This window comes from Oncorhynchus kisutch, linkage group LG21 (genome assembly GCF_002021735.2).
Source record: "Oncorhynchus kisutch isolate 150728-3 linkage group LG21, Okis_V2, whole genome shotgun sequence".
Taxonomy (NCBI): domain Eukaryota; kingdom Metazoa; phylum Chordata; class Actinopteri; order Salmoniformes; family Salmonidae; genus Oncorhynchus; species Oncorhynchus kisutch.
Window position 1 is genome coordinate 692,611 of NC_034194.2, and position 17,393 is coordinate 710,003.

The 17,393-nt window shown below is 42.1% G+C and overlaps 1 protein-coding gene across 1 annotated transcript in view; it reads left to right on the forward strand.

The window, feature by feature from the left end:
* Window positions 1-17,070, forward strand: part of LOC109880237 (zinc finger and BTB domain-containing protein 1-like) — a 29,839-nt gene extending 12,769 nt beyond the window's left edge. Inside the window, exon 2 of the mRNA XM_020472464.2 lies at window positions 12,941-17,070. Coding sequence (XP_020328053.1) covers window positions 12,945-15,011 — 2,067 coding nt within the window. The 5' untranslated portion in view covers window positions 12,941-12,944 and the 3' untranslated portion in view covers window positions 15,012-17,070. The remainder of the gene's footprint in view (window positions 1-12,940) is intronic.
* The last annotated feature ends 323 nt before the right edge of the window (window positions 17,071-17,393 follow it).

Here is a 17,393-nt window from a genome sequence, read left to right on the forward strand (position 1 = left end):
TTAACTGAAAACTACATCTCCAAAATATTGTTACTTTTTAATCACAGCGTTTATTATTAATTCATTAAGAATGATATAAAAGCACCTTAGGATCTGTGAGAATATCTAACAAAAAATTCCCCTTAGATATTCATTTAGAGTGCTCCAATCCTCTAAATGCAATTATTGGCAGAGAGTAACATCATAGAAAAAAAAATATTTTTGCGATATATTGTAGGCCTACCATAGGTGAAATGAGTCTCACTAGTGTTGAGTAATGTGCTGTTTAAAATGGTCTTATTTATTTAAAGAGCATATTGAAGTTAGAAGCAAAAGCCTACAACTATATTAGCACAGTTTCATGCTGCTCTGAGGCAAGCATGGGGACTGGTCCTGATAAATCAGATTTTCAATTTCACTTAATCTCCGTTTTGGTATTGGTTAGGCAAGAATTAGAAAATTAGGGTACAGAAATGTTATGCTCTTAGTGTAACCTTTATTTAACTAGGCAAGTCAGTTTACTTCTTATGGATCAGGTCCCACCTCTACAACTTCCGGTGAAATTGCAGAGCGCCAAATTCAAATTAAATCACTATAAATATTTAACTTTCATGAAATCACAAGTGCAATACATCAAAATAAAGCTTCACTTAATTGTTAATCCAGCCACCATGTCAGATTTCAAAAAGGCTTTACGGCGAAAGCAAACCATGTGATTATCTGAGGACAGCGCTCCGCACACAAAACTTTACAAACAGTTAGCAGCCAAGTAGATTAGTCTACTTTAGATTATATCCAAAAACTTCAATTTTGTTGGCGTTCAATAATCCAATTCCTCAAGTGCGGTCACAAGAGGCAGATGAAAATTCCAAATAGTATCCGTAAAGTTTTTAGAAACATGTGAAACGATGTTTATAATCAATCCTCAGGTTGTTTTTAGCCTAAATAATCAATCATATTTAAACCGGACAATAGCATCGTCAATATAAATGAAAAACAAGAAAGACGCGCTCTCGGGATTACGCACCAAACAGGTTGGGGACTTCTCATTGAAACAGCTCATTCAGAATAAAGTCCTGAAAAAATGTCTAAAGATTGTGCACAGCTAGGGGAGTCCATAGGGAATGGAATCTGGGTCCTATCCCTTTAAATGGTGGATTGGCTTTCAATGGAAAAACACCCATTTCAAAATAATAGCACTTCCTGGATGGATTTTCCTCAGGTTCTCGCCTGCCATTTCAATTCTGTTATACTCACAGACATTAATGTAACAGTTTTGGAAACTGTAGTGCGTTTCCTATCCACATCTACCAATTGTATGCATATCCTAGCTTCTGGGCCTGAGTAGCAGGCAGTTTACTTTGGGCACGCTTTTCATCCAAAATTCAGAATGCTGCCCCCATCCCCAAAAAGTTTATAAATTATTATTTACAAGGACAGCCTACTCTTTCCTCGTGCCCTGTGGAGCTTCTTTTGCTAAATAAATCAAATCAACTCAAATTTATTTATATAGCCCTTCGTACATCAGCTGATATCTCAAAGTGCTGTACAGAAACCCAGCCTAAAACCCCAAACAGCAAGCAATGCAGGTGTAGAAGCACCTGAAGCACCTCCCTAGAAAGGACAAAACCTAGGAAGAAACCTAGAGAGGAACCAGGCTATGTGGGGTGGCCAGTCCTCTTCTGGCTGTGCCGGGTGGAGATTATAACAGAACATGGCCAAGATGTTCAAATGATCATAAAGGACCAGCATGGTCGAATAATAATAAGGCAGAACAGTTGAAACTGGAGCAGCAGCACAGCCAGGTGGACTGGGGACAGCAAGGAGTCATCATGTCAGGTAGTCCTGGGGCATGGTCCTAGGGCTCAGGTCCTCCAAGAGAGAGAAAGAGAGAAGGAGAGAATCAGAGAACGCACACTTAGATTCACACAGGACACCGAATAGGACAGGAGAAGTACTCCAGATATAACAAACTAACCCTAGCCCCCCGACACATAAACTACTGCAGCATAAATACTGGAGGCTGAGACAGGAGACAGGAGACATATAGCCCAGTACTGTACTGCCGACCGTCACGTTGTACAGCACCATATTTTCTGTTCCATCCTAATGGAAACCCAGAGGGTTTTTCATATTTCTTGGAATAGAAAAAACATAATATTAGTCAATTTAATTAAGCAAGTACCAGTCAAAAGTTTGGACACACCTCCACATTCCAGGATTTTTCTTTATTTTTACTATTTTCTACATTGTAGAATAATAGTGAAGACATCACAACTGTGAAATAACACCGGTCTCCTGAGTGCCCCGCATTCTGTAGTACAGACTGCTCTCCCTTATGTAAGGAATTAGGCACTTTCCCATGTTTACTACAGTAAAAAAAAAGTTTACTACAGTATTGTATATTGCACAGTAACCTAATAAACAAAAACACATTTCATCAATATAATAATGATAAAAATACTCTTTCAAAATGCAGATGATTATTTAGTGATCCATAACGAATTACTATGGGAATAAATATTGCTGATTTACAGAAATATTGGTACAAATCTGTCTAATGAAGGCAAACCATTTAGACTCCTCCAATCCCGTAGCCTACTCCCGACCGTCAGCGCCGTATTTTCCATTCCACCCTGACGGAAAACCATGAGGGTTTCGTTTTCCATTTTTCTCTGAATAGAAATACCATAATATTAGTCAAATTAACCTCTCTGAACCACCCATTCCGGATCCGGTATAATTGTCATCAGCAACGCTGAATATTATAGCGCAACAGTCAAATAATATTACTAGAAAATATTAATATTCATGAAATCACAAGTACAATATTGCAAAACACAGCTTAGCCTTTTGTTAACCTCTTGAAGCTAGGGGGCACTATATTTATGTTTGGAAAAATAACGTTCCCAAAGAAAACAGGACCAGATGCTAGAATATGCATATAATTGACAGATTAGGATAGAAAACACTCTAAAGTTTTCAAAACTGTCAACATTTTGTCTGTGAGTTAAACAGAACTTAAATTGCAGTCTAAAACCTGAGGAAAATCCAATCAGGAAGTGCCCCTGTTTTTGAAACCTCTCTGTTGTTATGCATTTTGCCCATTTTAAAGGGATATCAACCAGATTCCTTTTTCTATGGCTTCCCTAAGGTGTCAACAGCCTTTAGACATAGTTTCAGGCTTTTATTTTGAAGAATGAGCGTGAACGACCACATTGCGTAAGTGGATAGGTGGGGGCTCTCAGAGTGAGTTGTGCGCAAAAGAGAAAGGCGGCCATTGTTACTCCTGGTCCTAGTGAAAAGCCAACTGTCCCGGTTGATATATTATCGAATAGATATTTGAAAAACACCCTGATTTCTTGATTTTCAGTACATTTGCCATACCTTTTGCCTCATCTCTCTCAGCCAAACAATTTTTCAATTCCTCATCAATCCAAAGGGATTCAACAGTTGTGTGATCTGATTCGCCGAAGTTGGGACGGGGGGTGGCTTCATACGCATCATGGTGGGGCGGTAGGTAGCCTGGTGATTAGAGCGTAGTAACCGAAAGGTTGCAAGATCGAATCCCCAAGCTGACATGGTAAAAATCTGTCATTCTGCACCTGAACAAGGCAGTAAACCCACTGTTCCTAAGCCATCATTGAAAATAAGAATTTGTTCTTAACTGACTTGCCTAGTTAAATAAAGGTAAAATATTTATTTAAATACAGGGGGTACAGGAACAGAGTCAATGTGGAGGCTATATACAGGGGGTACAGGAACAGAGTCAATATGGAGGCTATATACAGGGGGTATACGCTGGATCCTCTTGTGGGGCAGAATACATGTTGGTGATTTTTTTGTCAACGTTTGTTTCAGACTGGTTTGATTTGAAAGTCACCCGCAACAATAAAGACTACTTCCGGGTGAGAGGATTCTTGCAGGCTAATGATCCTTTACAGTTCGCTGAGTGCCGCCTTGGTTTTGCTTGTGGCGGAATGTACACAGATGTGATAATAACACACGTGAATTCCCTCAGCATATAGTGGGGTCGGAGAAAGTTATGTCAAGGTCAAAGGTAACACACAGGTCAAAATTGGCATCCTCTGCCTCGTAGGTGTAGTGGTCCAGGGTGATGAAGTAGAAGCCTGACTAACCTTGTCAGATATGTTTTCTACACACACTGATCCATCATCTGAGAACAACTGCAGTGAGAGAGAGAGTAAAAATAGGAAATGTCATAGAGTTCATTTGGAGTTGGAAAGTTTAACATCTTAATGTTGCATTCAAGGTAACAGTGCATTTTAAGACTGTTGCTGTATCAAAAGAGGCAACTATGGATAATCATTTAGCTAAATAAATGATAACATACTATGTGGGACTGAGTCAAGTACCAATCCATGCCACTCATCAGTCAGTATACCCGCCTGACCGACATCACTACTCTGGACGGCTCTGACTTAGAATACGTGGACAACTACAAATACTTAGGTGTCTGGTTAGACTGTAAACTCTCCTTCCAGACCCATATCAAACATCTCCAATCCAAAATTAAATCTAGAATTGGCTTCCTATTTCGCAACAAAGCATCCTTCACTCATGCTGCCAAACATACCCTTGTAAAACTGACCATCCTACCAATCCTCGACTTTGGCGATGTCATTTACAAAATAGCCTCCAATACCCTACTCAACAACTTGGATGCAGTCTATCACAGTGCAATCCGTTTTGTCACCAAAGCCCCATATACTACCCACCATTGCGACCTGTACGCTCTCGTTGGCTGGCCCTCGCTTCATACTCGTCGCCAAACCCACTGGCTCCATGTCATCTACAAGACCCTGCTAGGTAAAGTCCCCCCTTATCTCAGCTCGCTGGTGACCATAGCATCTCCCACCTGTAGCACACGCTCCAGCAGGTATATCTCTCTAGTCACCCCCAAAACCAATTGTTTCTTTGGCCGCCTCTCCTTCCAGTTCTCTGCTGCCAATGACTGGAACGAACTACAAAAATCTCTGAAACTGGAAACACTTATCTCCCTCACTAGCTTTAAGCACCAACTGTCAGAGCAGCTCACAGATTACTGCACCTGTACATAGCCCACCTATAATTTAGCCCAAACAACTACCTCTCTCCCAACTGTATTTAATTAATTAATTAATTTTGCTCCTTTGCACCCCATTATTTTTATTTCTACTTTGTACATTCTTCCATTGCAAAACTACCATTCCAGTGTTTTATTGTGCTATATTGTATTTACTTTGCCACCATGGCCTTTTTTGCCTTTACCTCCCTTCTCACCTCATTTTCTCACATTGTATATAGACTTGTTTATACTGTATTATTGACTGTATGTTTGTTTTACTCCATGTGTAACTCTGTGTCGTTGTATCTGTCGAACTGCTTTGCTTTATCTTGGCCAGGTAGCAGTTGTAAATGAGAACTAGTTCTCAACTTGCCTACCTGGTTAAATAAAGGTTAAATTTAAAAAAAGTTTTTAAAAAAGTATGGCTTAGTATTAAACAGCCTACTGTCATTTCACGCCCAACCCTTGTCATGGAGAGCTATCCTCCTACAGGTTCCCTTCATCCCTTATGTGTGTGTGTGTGTGTGTGTGTGTGTGTGTGTTTAGGGATGAAGTCAACCTATAGGAGGATGGCTCTCCATTCAGTACAGAATTATCCTCTGTATAGAACCATCTTTCTAACCAAATAGACAGCAGTTGATAATAGTTAATAACATAATGATTTTGATATTTGTCACATGCCCCAAATACAACAGGTGTAGGTAGACCTTACAGTGAAATGCTTACTTACAAGCCCTTAACCAACGATGAAGTTTTAAGAAAATACCAACAAAAAAAAGTAAGAGATGAGAAAAACAAATAATTAAAGAGCAGCAGTGAATAACAGTAGCGGAGCTATATACAGGGTGTTACGTTACAGAGTCAATGTGAAGGCTATATACAAGGGGTACCGATACTGTGTCAATGTGGAGGCTATATACAGGGGGTACCGGTACAGAGTCAATGTGGAGGCTATATACAGTGCCTTGCGAAAGTATTCGGCCCCCTTGAACTTTGCGACCTTTTGCCACATTTCAGGCTTCAAACATAAAGATATATTTTTTTGTGAAGAATCAACAACAAGTGGGACACAATCATGAAGTGGAACGACATTTATTGGATATTTCAAACTTTAAAAAAAAATCAAAAACTGAAAAATTGGGCGTGCAAAATTATTCAGCCCCTTTACTTTCAGTGCAGCAAACTCTCTCCAGAAGTTCAGTGAGGATCTCTGAATGATCCAATGTTGACCTAAATGACTAATGATGATAAATACAATCCACCTGTGTGTAATCAAGTCTCCGTATAAATGCACCTGCACTGTGATAGTCTCAGAGGTCCGTTAAAAGCGCAGAGAGCATTATGAAGAACAAGGAACACACCAGGCAGGTCCGAGATACTGTTGTGAAGAAGTTTATAGCCGGATTTGGATACAAAAAGATTTCCCAAGCTTTAAACATCCCAAGGAGCACTGTGCAAGCGATAATATTGAAATGGAAGGAGTATCAGACCACTGCAAATCTACCAAGACCTGGCCGTCCCTCTAAACTTTCAGCTCATACAAGGAGAAGACTGATCAGAGATGCAGCCAAGAGGCACATGATCACTCTGGATGAACTGCAGAGATCTACAGCTGAGGTGGGAGACTGTCCATAGGACAACAATCAGTCATATATTGCACAAATCTGGCCTTTATGGAAGAGTGGCAAGAAGAAAGCCATTTCTTAAAGATATCCATAAAAAGTGTAATTTAAAGTTTGCCACAAGCCACCTGGGAGACACACCAAACATGTGGAAGAAGGTGCTCTGGTCAGATGAAACCAAAATTGAACTTTTTGGCAACAATGCAAAACGTTATGTTTGGCGTAAAAGCAACACAGCTCATCACCTTGAACACACCATCCCCACTGTCAAACATGGTGGTGGCAGCATCATGGTTTGGGCCTGCTTTTCTTCAGCAGGGACAGGGAAGATGGTTAAAATTGATGGGAAGATGGATGGAGCCAAATACAGGACCATTATGGAAGAAAACCTGATGGAGTCTGCAAAAGACCTGAGACTGGGACGGAGATTTGTCTTCCAACAAGACAATGATCCAAAACATAAAGCAAAATCTAAAATGGAATGGTTCAAAAATAAACCTATCCAGGTGTTAGAATGGCCAAGTCAAAGTCCAGACCTGAATCCAATCGAGAATCTGTGGAAAGAACTGAAAACTGCTGTTCACAAAGGCTGTTTTGCAAGGAGGAATGGGAAAAAATGTCAGTCTCTCGATGTGCAAAACTGATAGACATACCCCAAGCGACTTACAGCTGTAATCGCAGCAAAAGGTGGCGCTACAAAGTATTAACTTAAGGGGGCTGAATCATTTTGCACGCCCAATTTTTCCGTTTTTGATGTTTTGATTAAAAAAGTTTGAAATATCCAATAAATGTCGTTCCACTTCATGATTGTGTCCCACTTGTTGTTGATTCTTCACAAAAAAATACAGTTTTATATCTTTATGTTTGAAGCCTGAAATGTGGCAAAAGGTCGCAAAGTTCAAGGGGGCCGAATACTTTCGCAAGGCACTGTATATTGTGTTCCCTACAGCTTATGGAAAAGAGCAGAGGCCCTGAGCCCATCTGCTCAGATTTCAGTCCCAGTGGAATGCTTCCACTTCTATGTCAAATATAATAACACAGTAGTAAATATTACAGTAATGTCTGCAGAAACACTACAGTAAATATTACAGTAATGTCTGCAAAAACACTACAGTAAATACTATATTATAAACTGGGTGGTTTGAGCCCAGAATGCTGATTGACTGAAAGCCATGGTATTTTCTTTCGCAAGGCACTGTACAGGGGGTACCGATACTGTGTCAATGTGGAGGCTATATACAGGGGGTACCAGTACAGAGTCAATGTGGGGGGGCACCAGTGTCGAGGTAATTGAGATATGTCATGGGTGAGCAGGGAGTACAGGAGGGGATTGAGCACGCACCCCTTAGGGGCCCACGTGTTGAGGATCAGTGTGGCAGATGTGTTGTTACCTGCCCTTACCACCTGGTGGTGGCCCATCAGGAAGTCTAGGATCCAGTGGCAGAGCGATATCAGAGATTTTAACATTCTCTGTTTCACGGAAACATGGCTCACTCGGGATACGTTATCGGAGTCGGTACAGCCATCTTGTTTCTTCACGCATTGTGCCGACAGAAACAAACATCTCTCTGGTAAGAAGAAGGGCAGGGGTGTATGCCTTGTGATTAACGAGTCGTGGTGTGATCATAACAACATACAGGAACTCAAGTCCTTTTGTTCACCTGACCTAGAATTCCTTACAATCAAATGCCGACCGCATTATCCACCTAGAGAATTATCTTCGATTATAATCACAGTCGTGTACACCCCCCCCCCCCCCCCCCCCCCCCCCCGAAGCAGTCAAGGTGTCTGCCCTGAACGAACTTCATTGGACTCTATGTAAACTGGAAACCACATCCTGAGGCTGCATTTATTGTAGCTGGGGATTTTAACAAGGCTAATCTGAAAACAAGGCTCCCTAAATTTTATCAGCATATGGAAGGCGCAACCTAGGCTAGGAAAATTCTGGATCGTTGTTACTCTAACTTCCGCGAAGCATACAAAGCCATCCTCGCCCTCCTTTTGGAAAATCTGACCACGACTCCATTTTGTTGCTCCCAGCCTATAAAACAGGAAACGCCCGTGCTCAGGTCTGTTCAACGCTGGTCCAACCAATATGATTCCACGCTTCAAGATTGCTTCGATCACGTGGACTGTGATGTGTTCTGGACAGAGTTGAACAACAACATTGATGTATAGGCTGATTTGGTGATCGAGTTCATTAGCAAGTGCATCTGTGATGTTGTACAGCGACTATTAAAACCTTCCCCAACCAGAAACCTTGGATTGATTGCAGAATTTGATCAAAACTGAAAGCACGAACCACTGCTTTTAATCGGGGCAAGGCGACTGGAAACATGACCGAATACAAACAGCGTAGCTATTCCCTCCAAGGCACCTACACCAACCGATGTCACAGGAAGGCCAAAAAGATCATCAAGGACAACAACCACCCGAGCCACTGCCTCTTCACCCCGCTATCATCCAGAAGGCGAGGTCATCAAAGCTGGGACTGAGAGACTGAAAAACAGCTATGTCAAGGCCATCAGACTGTTAAACAGCCATCACTACATTGAGTGGCTGCTGCCAACATACTGACTCAAATCATTAGCCACTTTAACAATTAAAAATTGGATGTAACAAATTTATCACTAGTCACTTTAAACAATGCCACTTTATATAATGTTTACATACCCTACATTACTCATCTCATATGTACAGTGGGGCAAAAAAGTATTTAGTCAGCCACCAATTGTGCAAGTTCTCCCACTTAAAAATATGAGAGAGGCCTGTAATTTTCATCATAGGTACACTTCAACTATGACAGACAAAATGAGGGAAAGAAATCCAGAAAATCACATTGTAGGATTTTTCATGAATTTATTTGCAAATTATGGTGGAAAATAAGTATTTGGTGACCTACAAACAAGCAAGATTTCTGGCTCTCACAGACCTGTAACTTCTTCTTTAAGAGGCTCCTCTGTCCTCCACTTGTTATGATTGGTTGAGGGCCGATAAGTCGGCAGCCCTACCCACCGGCGCCATCATGAACAAGTCATCCTATCTACGTGACTAATGCCCTAATGACTATTCCTCCATAAAGCATCAAAGCAATTAGAGGAACTCTCAGTTCCACAAATGATTAACTACGGGGGTTATTGATAGAAGTCATGGTTACCTGCAAGAAGTCCAGAGTGATGTGCATAGAGGAGACTTTGAACAGAGTGGACTCCTGTATCTCCTATCTCTGTCGGCTAAGCAGAGAGCAACTTCCCCACCTCATAGTTAAAATGGGCCTCATGGAGAGAGGGAGATGTTTAGAAGTCATTCTCTTTAATTCTAGCTGCACAAAACTGCCAAAGTAAAAGTAATCAAAATCTCCATCCTCCACCACTCCTTCCCAGTCATTGGTCTTTCAAGCCCTCCTTCCATACACCACCTCATTAACTTAGCTAGTGCTCTTGTTTAAACCAAAGATACTGGTTACTTTTCTGTGGTTAAACACTAACTAGCTCTCTGCTAGCTGATGCTAACCTAGCTTGCCTAATCAATAGCCTGCTTTAATAACAGAAGCTAAAATAAATAACTATTGATAATTGAATATTGAAATCATAGTTGATTAGCTGGTTGGTTAGATTCTGGACTGAAAAATGATAGCGCTTAGCTTTTTATTATCGTCCCTACTTCACCATCACCTTGACTTTCACCATCAAAATCCGGTTTCCACTAAATAACATAGCCACGTCGTAAAAATGTATGAAAACATTTTTTAAATTTTTGGTCTTAATTTAAGGTTAGGGTTCAGATTTTAATAAGATACATTCTTAGAAGAAATAAGAGAGTTTAGCCATAATCGTTGTGACTTTGTGACTGTGTTATTTCGTAAACTAAGTTCATTGGCTATAATTATCACCTGCAATAAAAGATGAGTAAAAGATTGCAGTTGCAAGAGCAAGATTTTTTTGGTGTGAGAGGATAAATCCATGTCAGGTGCGGAGTGTACGTGTGTACATGAGAGCTCAGTAACTTCTGAGTATCAACATGTAGTATCTCTGCAAAACAAAACAAATCTCTGCTCTCAAATTAATATTTTGCAGGTGGTAATGATGTTCTGCATGCTCAAACTCACACTTGCAAGTTTAATTTGCGTGCCTCTGCTGCCTGTGTGCCCGCTACACTCATCCTCTGCTCACTGGACTTCTCCTCTGTGCTTTTTTTTTGCTCAATGATGTTTCATCAAGCTCGACATTTCCATCTTTCCGTCTCGCACAATGGACTTTAGAGGCACGATTTGATGCCAAAGCTAGGTGGTCTACAGCATTGTCAGCCCAGGAACACCACTAAAAATGCATCTAGCTATTACATTTGGTACAGTAACATCACACATATACATTGCCATTCAAAACATTTGGGGTCACTTAGAAATGTCCTTGTTTTTGAAAGAAAAGCTCATTTCAAAGTCCATTAAAATGACATCAAATTGATCAGAAATACAGTGTAGACATTGTTAGTGTGGTAAATGACTATTGTAGCTGGAAACTGATGATTTTGAATGGAATATCTACATAGGAGTACAGAGGTCCATTATCAGCAGCCATCACTCCTGTGTTCCAATGTCACGTTGTGTTCGCTAATCCAAGTTTATCATTTTAAAACGCTAATTGTTTATTAGAAAACTTGTTTTCAATTATGTTAGCACAGATGAAAACTGTTCTGATTTAAAGAAGCAATAAAACTGTCCTTCTTTAGACTAGTTGAGCATAATTTGTGGATTCGATTAGAGGCTCAAAATGGCCAGAAACAAGGTACTTTGTTCTGAAACTCGTCAGTCTATTCTTGTTTTGAGAATTGAAGGCTATTTCATCTGAGAAATTGCCAAGAAACTGAAGATCTCGTACAGCGCTGTGTACTACTCCCTTCATAGAACAGCGCAAACTGGCCCTAACCAGAATAGAAAGAGGAGTGGGAGGCCCCGGTGCACAACTGAGAAAGAGGACAAGTACATTAGAGTATCTAGTTTGAGAAACTGACACCTCACAAGTCCTCAACTGGCACCTTCATTAAATAGTACCCGCAAAACACCAGACTCAATGTCAACAGTGAAGAGGTGTGACTGGGATGCTGGCTACACTGCATAAAACCCACGAGTAGCCCAATGCCTTTATTTCAACTAGCTAATGTTAGCTAGCCAGCTAAAGCTATACTGAACAAAAATATACAAGTAAAGTGTTGGTCCCATATTTCATGAGCTGAAATAAGATCCCAGAAATGTTCCATATGCACAAAAAGCTTATTTCTCTCCAATTTTGCGCACACATTTGTTTACATCCCATAGATATCGTTAGATTCCTTTGAGAACAAAACAGTCTGAATACAGAAGATAGCTTCAACATTGTATACACTAAGATTAGTAGCTAGCAGGCTAAAAACTCCACCCAACACTTACCTACCAGTCCATGAGAAAGGGGCCATTTCGGTGCCACTCTTCCAACTTTCAAAATGTATTCCAAAGTATATCCAGTTTCTGGATTGGTCATGAGCAGTCTCTTTCTCACTTATTTTTCTCTTTTGGTGTCGAGTTGATTCAGATCCAAAAACCGAGAATTATGCTAGTTTCTGTCGATATTTTCTGAAAATGTTGTCCCTGCTACCAGGACAGTTTATCTGCAAACAAGTTAGCTAGCTTGTTGGCTTAGTCTGCTCTGTGTTTGCTTTTGGCGGCTGTAGCTCCCAGGTGACTTTCATTCCTCTTCAGCCCCGAAGCCATGGCAGCAGCGTCGTTTGAGTAGGCATGATTTAGCACAATGACACACCTTGCCCAAAAGGCCAGCCCAAGGCTCAACCCTATTGTATTCATTCAAAGTGAAAACACAACACAAGATGTGGGGCGACCTGTGGATTCCACCTTTTTTAAGGCATGAGTGTTAATTTTTTTAAATAATTTAATAAGAAACCATTAATCTGTAAATTATCGAATGCCTAGGAGTGTGGAGTACCTACAATTGTGTTTTTATGTTGCGTTTGTTGGGTCTCCTCTTGTGTTGTGAAAAGACTGATTCAGATATGTCTCTTATATTGTTGCATTTAACCTTTTATTTTTCTCGGGGTATCATGAAGAAATAACAGCTTAATTTAGCTTATAAAGACATCCTAAGACATGCAATTGGTCTCTGCACAAGTTTACACACTTGTTTTTCGAACAGATTTGGTGCTACATTGCTGCTGTTTAGCATCTGCTAAATCTGCTGTTAGCATTGCTTTGCTAATTCTCTCCTCTCTGCTCCTTTTCCAGTTTGATGGCGAGGCCGAGCCACAGCGAGCATGTCCTGCAGCAGTTCAACAACCAGCGGGAGTGGGGCTTCCTGTGTGACTGCTGCATTGCCATCGGCGACATCTACTTCCGGGCCCACAAGGCCATGCTGGCTGCCTGCAGCTCCTACTTCCGCATGATGTTCATCCGAGACCAACAGGGGACGGCGCGCATGGACCTCAGCAACATGCAGATTAGCGCAGAGTGCTTCGACCTAGTCCTGCAGCTCATGTACTTGGGCCGCATCGTGGTGGGCAGCTACGAGTTCGAGGAGCTCAAGGCCTCAATGGCCTTCCTGCAGATGTACTACATTCCTGACTCCCTGGAGGACCTCGGGGACATCAGAAGCGCCTCAAACCTCACACCGTCCTCCTCTACCTCTTCCTCGTCCAGCTCCTCTTCCTCCGCTGGCCCGGCAATTATCGGCAAAATGATGTTTGGAGTCCGCATGTATGAGCAGCAGAAGCCAGGTGCCCCAGAGTGCAAGCCCAAAGTTGCAATTACTGCTGTGCAACCAAACATTCCTGTCCCAGTCAACAGGCCTCCACTCATGGTGGAGGAAGTGGCACCCCCTTTGGTAGTAGTAGCATCACCGTTGCTAGACAGTGTAGCTGAGCAACCTTGTGACCTGCGCAAGAGGCCCAGCGCCCGGATCGCCACCTTAAAAGAGCGCCCCCGCTTCGGACGCACATACACCTGCGACGACTGCGGCTTTGTTTTCAGCTGCGAGAAGCTGCTGATTGAGCATATCCTCACCTGCACCAACCGTAAGGCCTTCAAGGTCCCCAGGACCAGCGCAGAGACAGACAATGATTCCAGCAAGGCGGAGAGCTCGGCCTCTGAGGAGATGGAGGAGCACAGGGTGGTCTGCAAGGCTAGAGGAGATTGGCCGGACCACAAGTCTGACTCCGACACGGCGATCAGATCTGTGGCAACTGGTACGGGAACCGAGCCTGGGTCTGCCAGAAATATCACCATCAAGGTGGAGCCGGAAGAAAACGTGGTGTCCGAGATGATGGATGGCATTAAGGTGGTCCAGGTGGAAGATATCAGTGCGAGGCACAGCGCACTCAATGACACTATGAGGGACCCGATTAAATTTGACCAGGAGCCCAAGGCTGGTGTTTCCGTCATGAACGACAGCAACAAGCCATTTGAAGGGCACATGTCCAGCAATGAGGATTCTGGCATACCTGCTAAAATGCACAAGATTAAAGAGGAGAAGAAGGACGGTGAAAGTCTGCCATGTGAGCTGTGTGGAGAACTTCTCACGGAGGAGTACCAGTCAGCCCACTACATCTCCAGCCACATGGGCCACATCTGTGCCTGTGGGAGGTGTGGCCAGGTCCTAATCAAGGGGTGGCAACTGCAGGAGCATGCTGAGCGCTGTGGCGAACCTCAGAGTGCGGACACTGATTCTCATGGGGAGGAAGGCGACACGCCCCTGCCAGAGGACCTGCAGGCCATGGACGATGGGCTGCTGGAGGGGGGCGACCTGGCCTGCCCCCACTGTGGCCTGCTTTTCCAGAGTGAAAGCCTGGCCTTGGAACACGCTCTGACCTGCCACGAGCAAGAGCTGTTCCGCCCTGTCCTGCTGGAGGATGACGGTGTCGAGCCTGACCACCGGCGCAAGCATTTCTGTGCCATCTGTGGTAAGGGCTTCTACCAGCGCTGCCACCTGCGGGAGCACTACACCGTCCACACCAAGGAGAAGCAGTTCAGCTGTCAGACGTGCGGCAAGCAATTCCTGCGTGAGCGGCAGCTCCGGCTGCACACCGACATGCACAAGGGCATGGCGCGCTACGTCTGCCCCGTGTGCGACCAGGGAACCTTCCTCAAACACGACCATGTGCGCCACATGACCTCGCACCTGTCGGCCGAGGAGACTATCTGCCAGGTGTGCTTTCAAATCTTCCCCAGTGGAGAGCACCTGGAGAAGCACATGGACGTGCACCTGTACATGTGTAGCGTCTGTGGGGAGAAGTTTCGCCTTCGCAAGGACATGCGGAGCCACTACAACTCCAAACACACCAAAAGACTGTGTCCTGCCTGAATTAATGTCTGTCTGTTACTTCAAAGTCATAAACGTGAGAACAAATGTATGCACTTAAACACCAAAAAATAGAACCTACTAAATCTGCACTTTCAAAAATGTATGCATAATCAAAGTGTCTTATTGCCTAAAAGTTTAGGCATATATTTTTGAGTTTGATGTCTGTGTGTTTAGTACAGAGGTGGAAAACAAATAATGTAATTTCATGACATTTCCACATACAGTAGACAAATCCTTAGCACATTTGCCACACACAGTAGAGTGGCGCAGCGGTCTAAGGAACTTCATCTCAGTACTAGAGGCGTCACTACAGACTCCCTGATTCGAGTACACGCTGTATCACAACCAGCCGGGAGTGGGAGTCAGATAGGGTGGCGCACAATTGGCACAGTGTCGTCCGGGTTTGGCTGGTGTTCTAAACTGACTTGCCTAGTTAAATTAAAAATGTAACCATTTATAGACAAATCCTTAGCAAATTCGTTTTAATGCTTTTGGAATCTAGTGTCTTGCAAACAGCCTATGCAATACACAGTTAATGAAGTGGATTTAAATTAAGCTTTTTAAAATTATTATTGTAATATGAATCCACACTTCAATATAGTCTTGTTGAGCAGTTACTGTACCAGCACATTTTAAATCATGTCAATACACAAAAACACTAGAATTGCTCCACTGGTTGAAACCAGAACAAATAGAAACGCATACTGAATATTGGCAATGGTTATAACCTAATTCCCTATGAAATTGTTCATGCCACAAAGGCAAGAGCATGCACTCGCTCTTTTGCATAATCAATTATTTAATCTGTTGTTCAGATTTCATGGCAATGTAGGGGTATTGTAAATGACCTATACAATTAGCACCAGAACTTCTGTAGCCATCGATTTGGCTTTACAGACAAATCAAAAATTGTAGTATTTCCTTTTTGTATACTGTACACAGCCTAAAATCATTAAGTCTGAATCCACTCTTAGAGATCACTTAGTACATAAAAGTTCCTATTTCATTCATGTTAAATCAGATCAGCCCTTTTGTTTGATTGCATTGCACAGCCAATATTAAGGTTTGTCCTACATTGGTGTTGTATTGCGGGGAACTACTTGAGCAATATGTCTCCTGCATGTTAGATAGTATCACACACATGTTGCTACTGTGAAATGCCAATCATGTTGTTTGTTTCACTGCAGAGAGAACATAATCTCTGAAAACATCTTGACACGACATGCATTAGTGTGGGAGCTAGTGAAGCCTCTTAAACCATCACAATGTAGCTTACAAAATAACCATGTATGGATGTTGTCTATTAGTTACCTTAACAGGGTGACATCCCTTCAGGGGCTATAAATAATCATTATTAATGAGCAAGCAAGCAAATGTTTGTATAATCCACAACTTTTTCAAGAACCATGCATCTTCTGTGTATAACTGTACCTTATGAGCTAACATGGTTCTGAGGAATAATTTTTCCCCCCTTATATTACATAGCCTAACTATTGGACGGAAATGAGTTTGAGAACCCAAACTGGTGTGGTACAAAAGCAAAGGTCATTTTGTATTTTAACTTCAGGAATTTGTTATTGGATTTTACAACCTTTAAAATAATACATACATACAATCTGATCACTCACCCCAAGTGATGCTGATTTCCCTTGGTAAAAGGTAGGCCTAGTACACTCCAAGGTTAATTTTCTAGCTGTTTGTTACTTTTCACAGTAGTGTTAAATGGCTCTTTATGTATCATGTTTCAAAAGATCAAGAGTGATGAGACATCTTTTAAGGATCTGAATTTAGTTTATCACTGTGGCTGTTTTTTGGTGGTCATTTCATTGTTTAGTGTTTACTTTAAGGGTTGTGTTGGTAACAAGGTCACGCTCAGAAATGTCAGTTTTGTTGGTTGACTGATGTTTGGGTATCTGAGAGGTCAAAACATTATCGCACCGGTTTGTAAAGCTGTTTAAAAAATATATTATTGACCCACGATTAATGTTTTCATTTGGATATTGATGCTTTTTCTCAAGGTCTGAATAAACCAAGAGGATACTCTCCGTGTGAAAAAACATTTTTGTTTCTATCAAACTCCAGTGGGTTATGTTAATTAGTCTTTCATGTTGTCTCCCATTTACTTAATTACCACATATATATATCAAATCAAATTCAAATCAAATCAAATGTATTTATATAGCCCTTCGTACATCAGCTGATATCTCAAAGTGCTGTACAGAAACCCAGCCTAAAACCCCAAACAGCAAGCAATGCAGGTGTAGAAGCACGGTGGCTAGGAAAAACTCCCTAGAAAGGCCAATACCTAGGAAGAAACCTAGAGAGGAACCAGGCTATGTGGGGTGGCCAGTCCTCTTCTGGCTGTGCCGGGTGGAGATTATA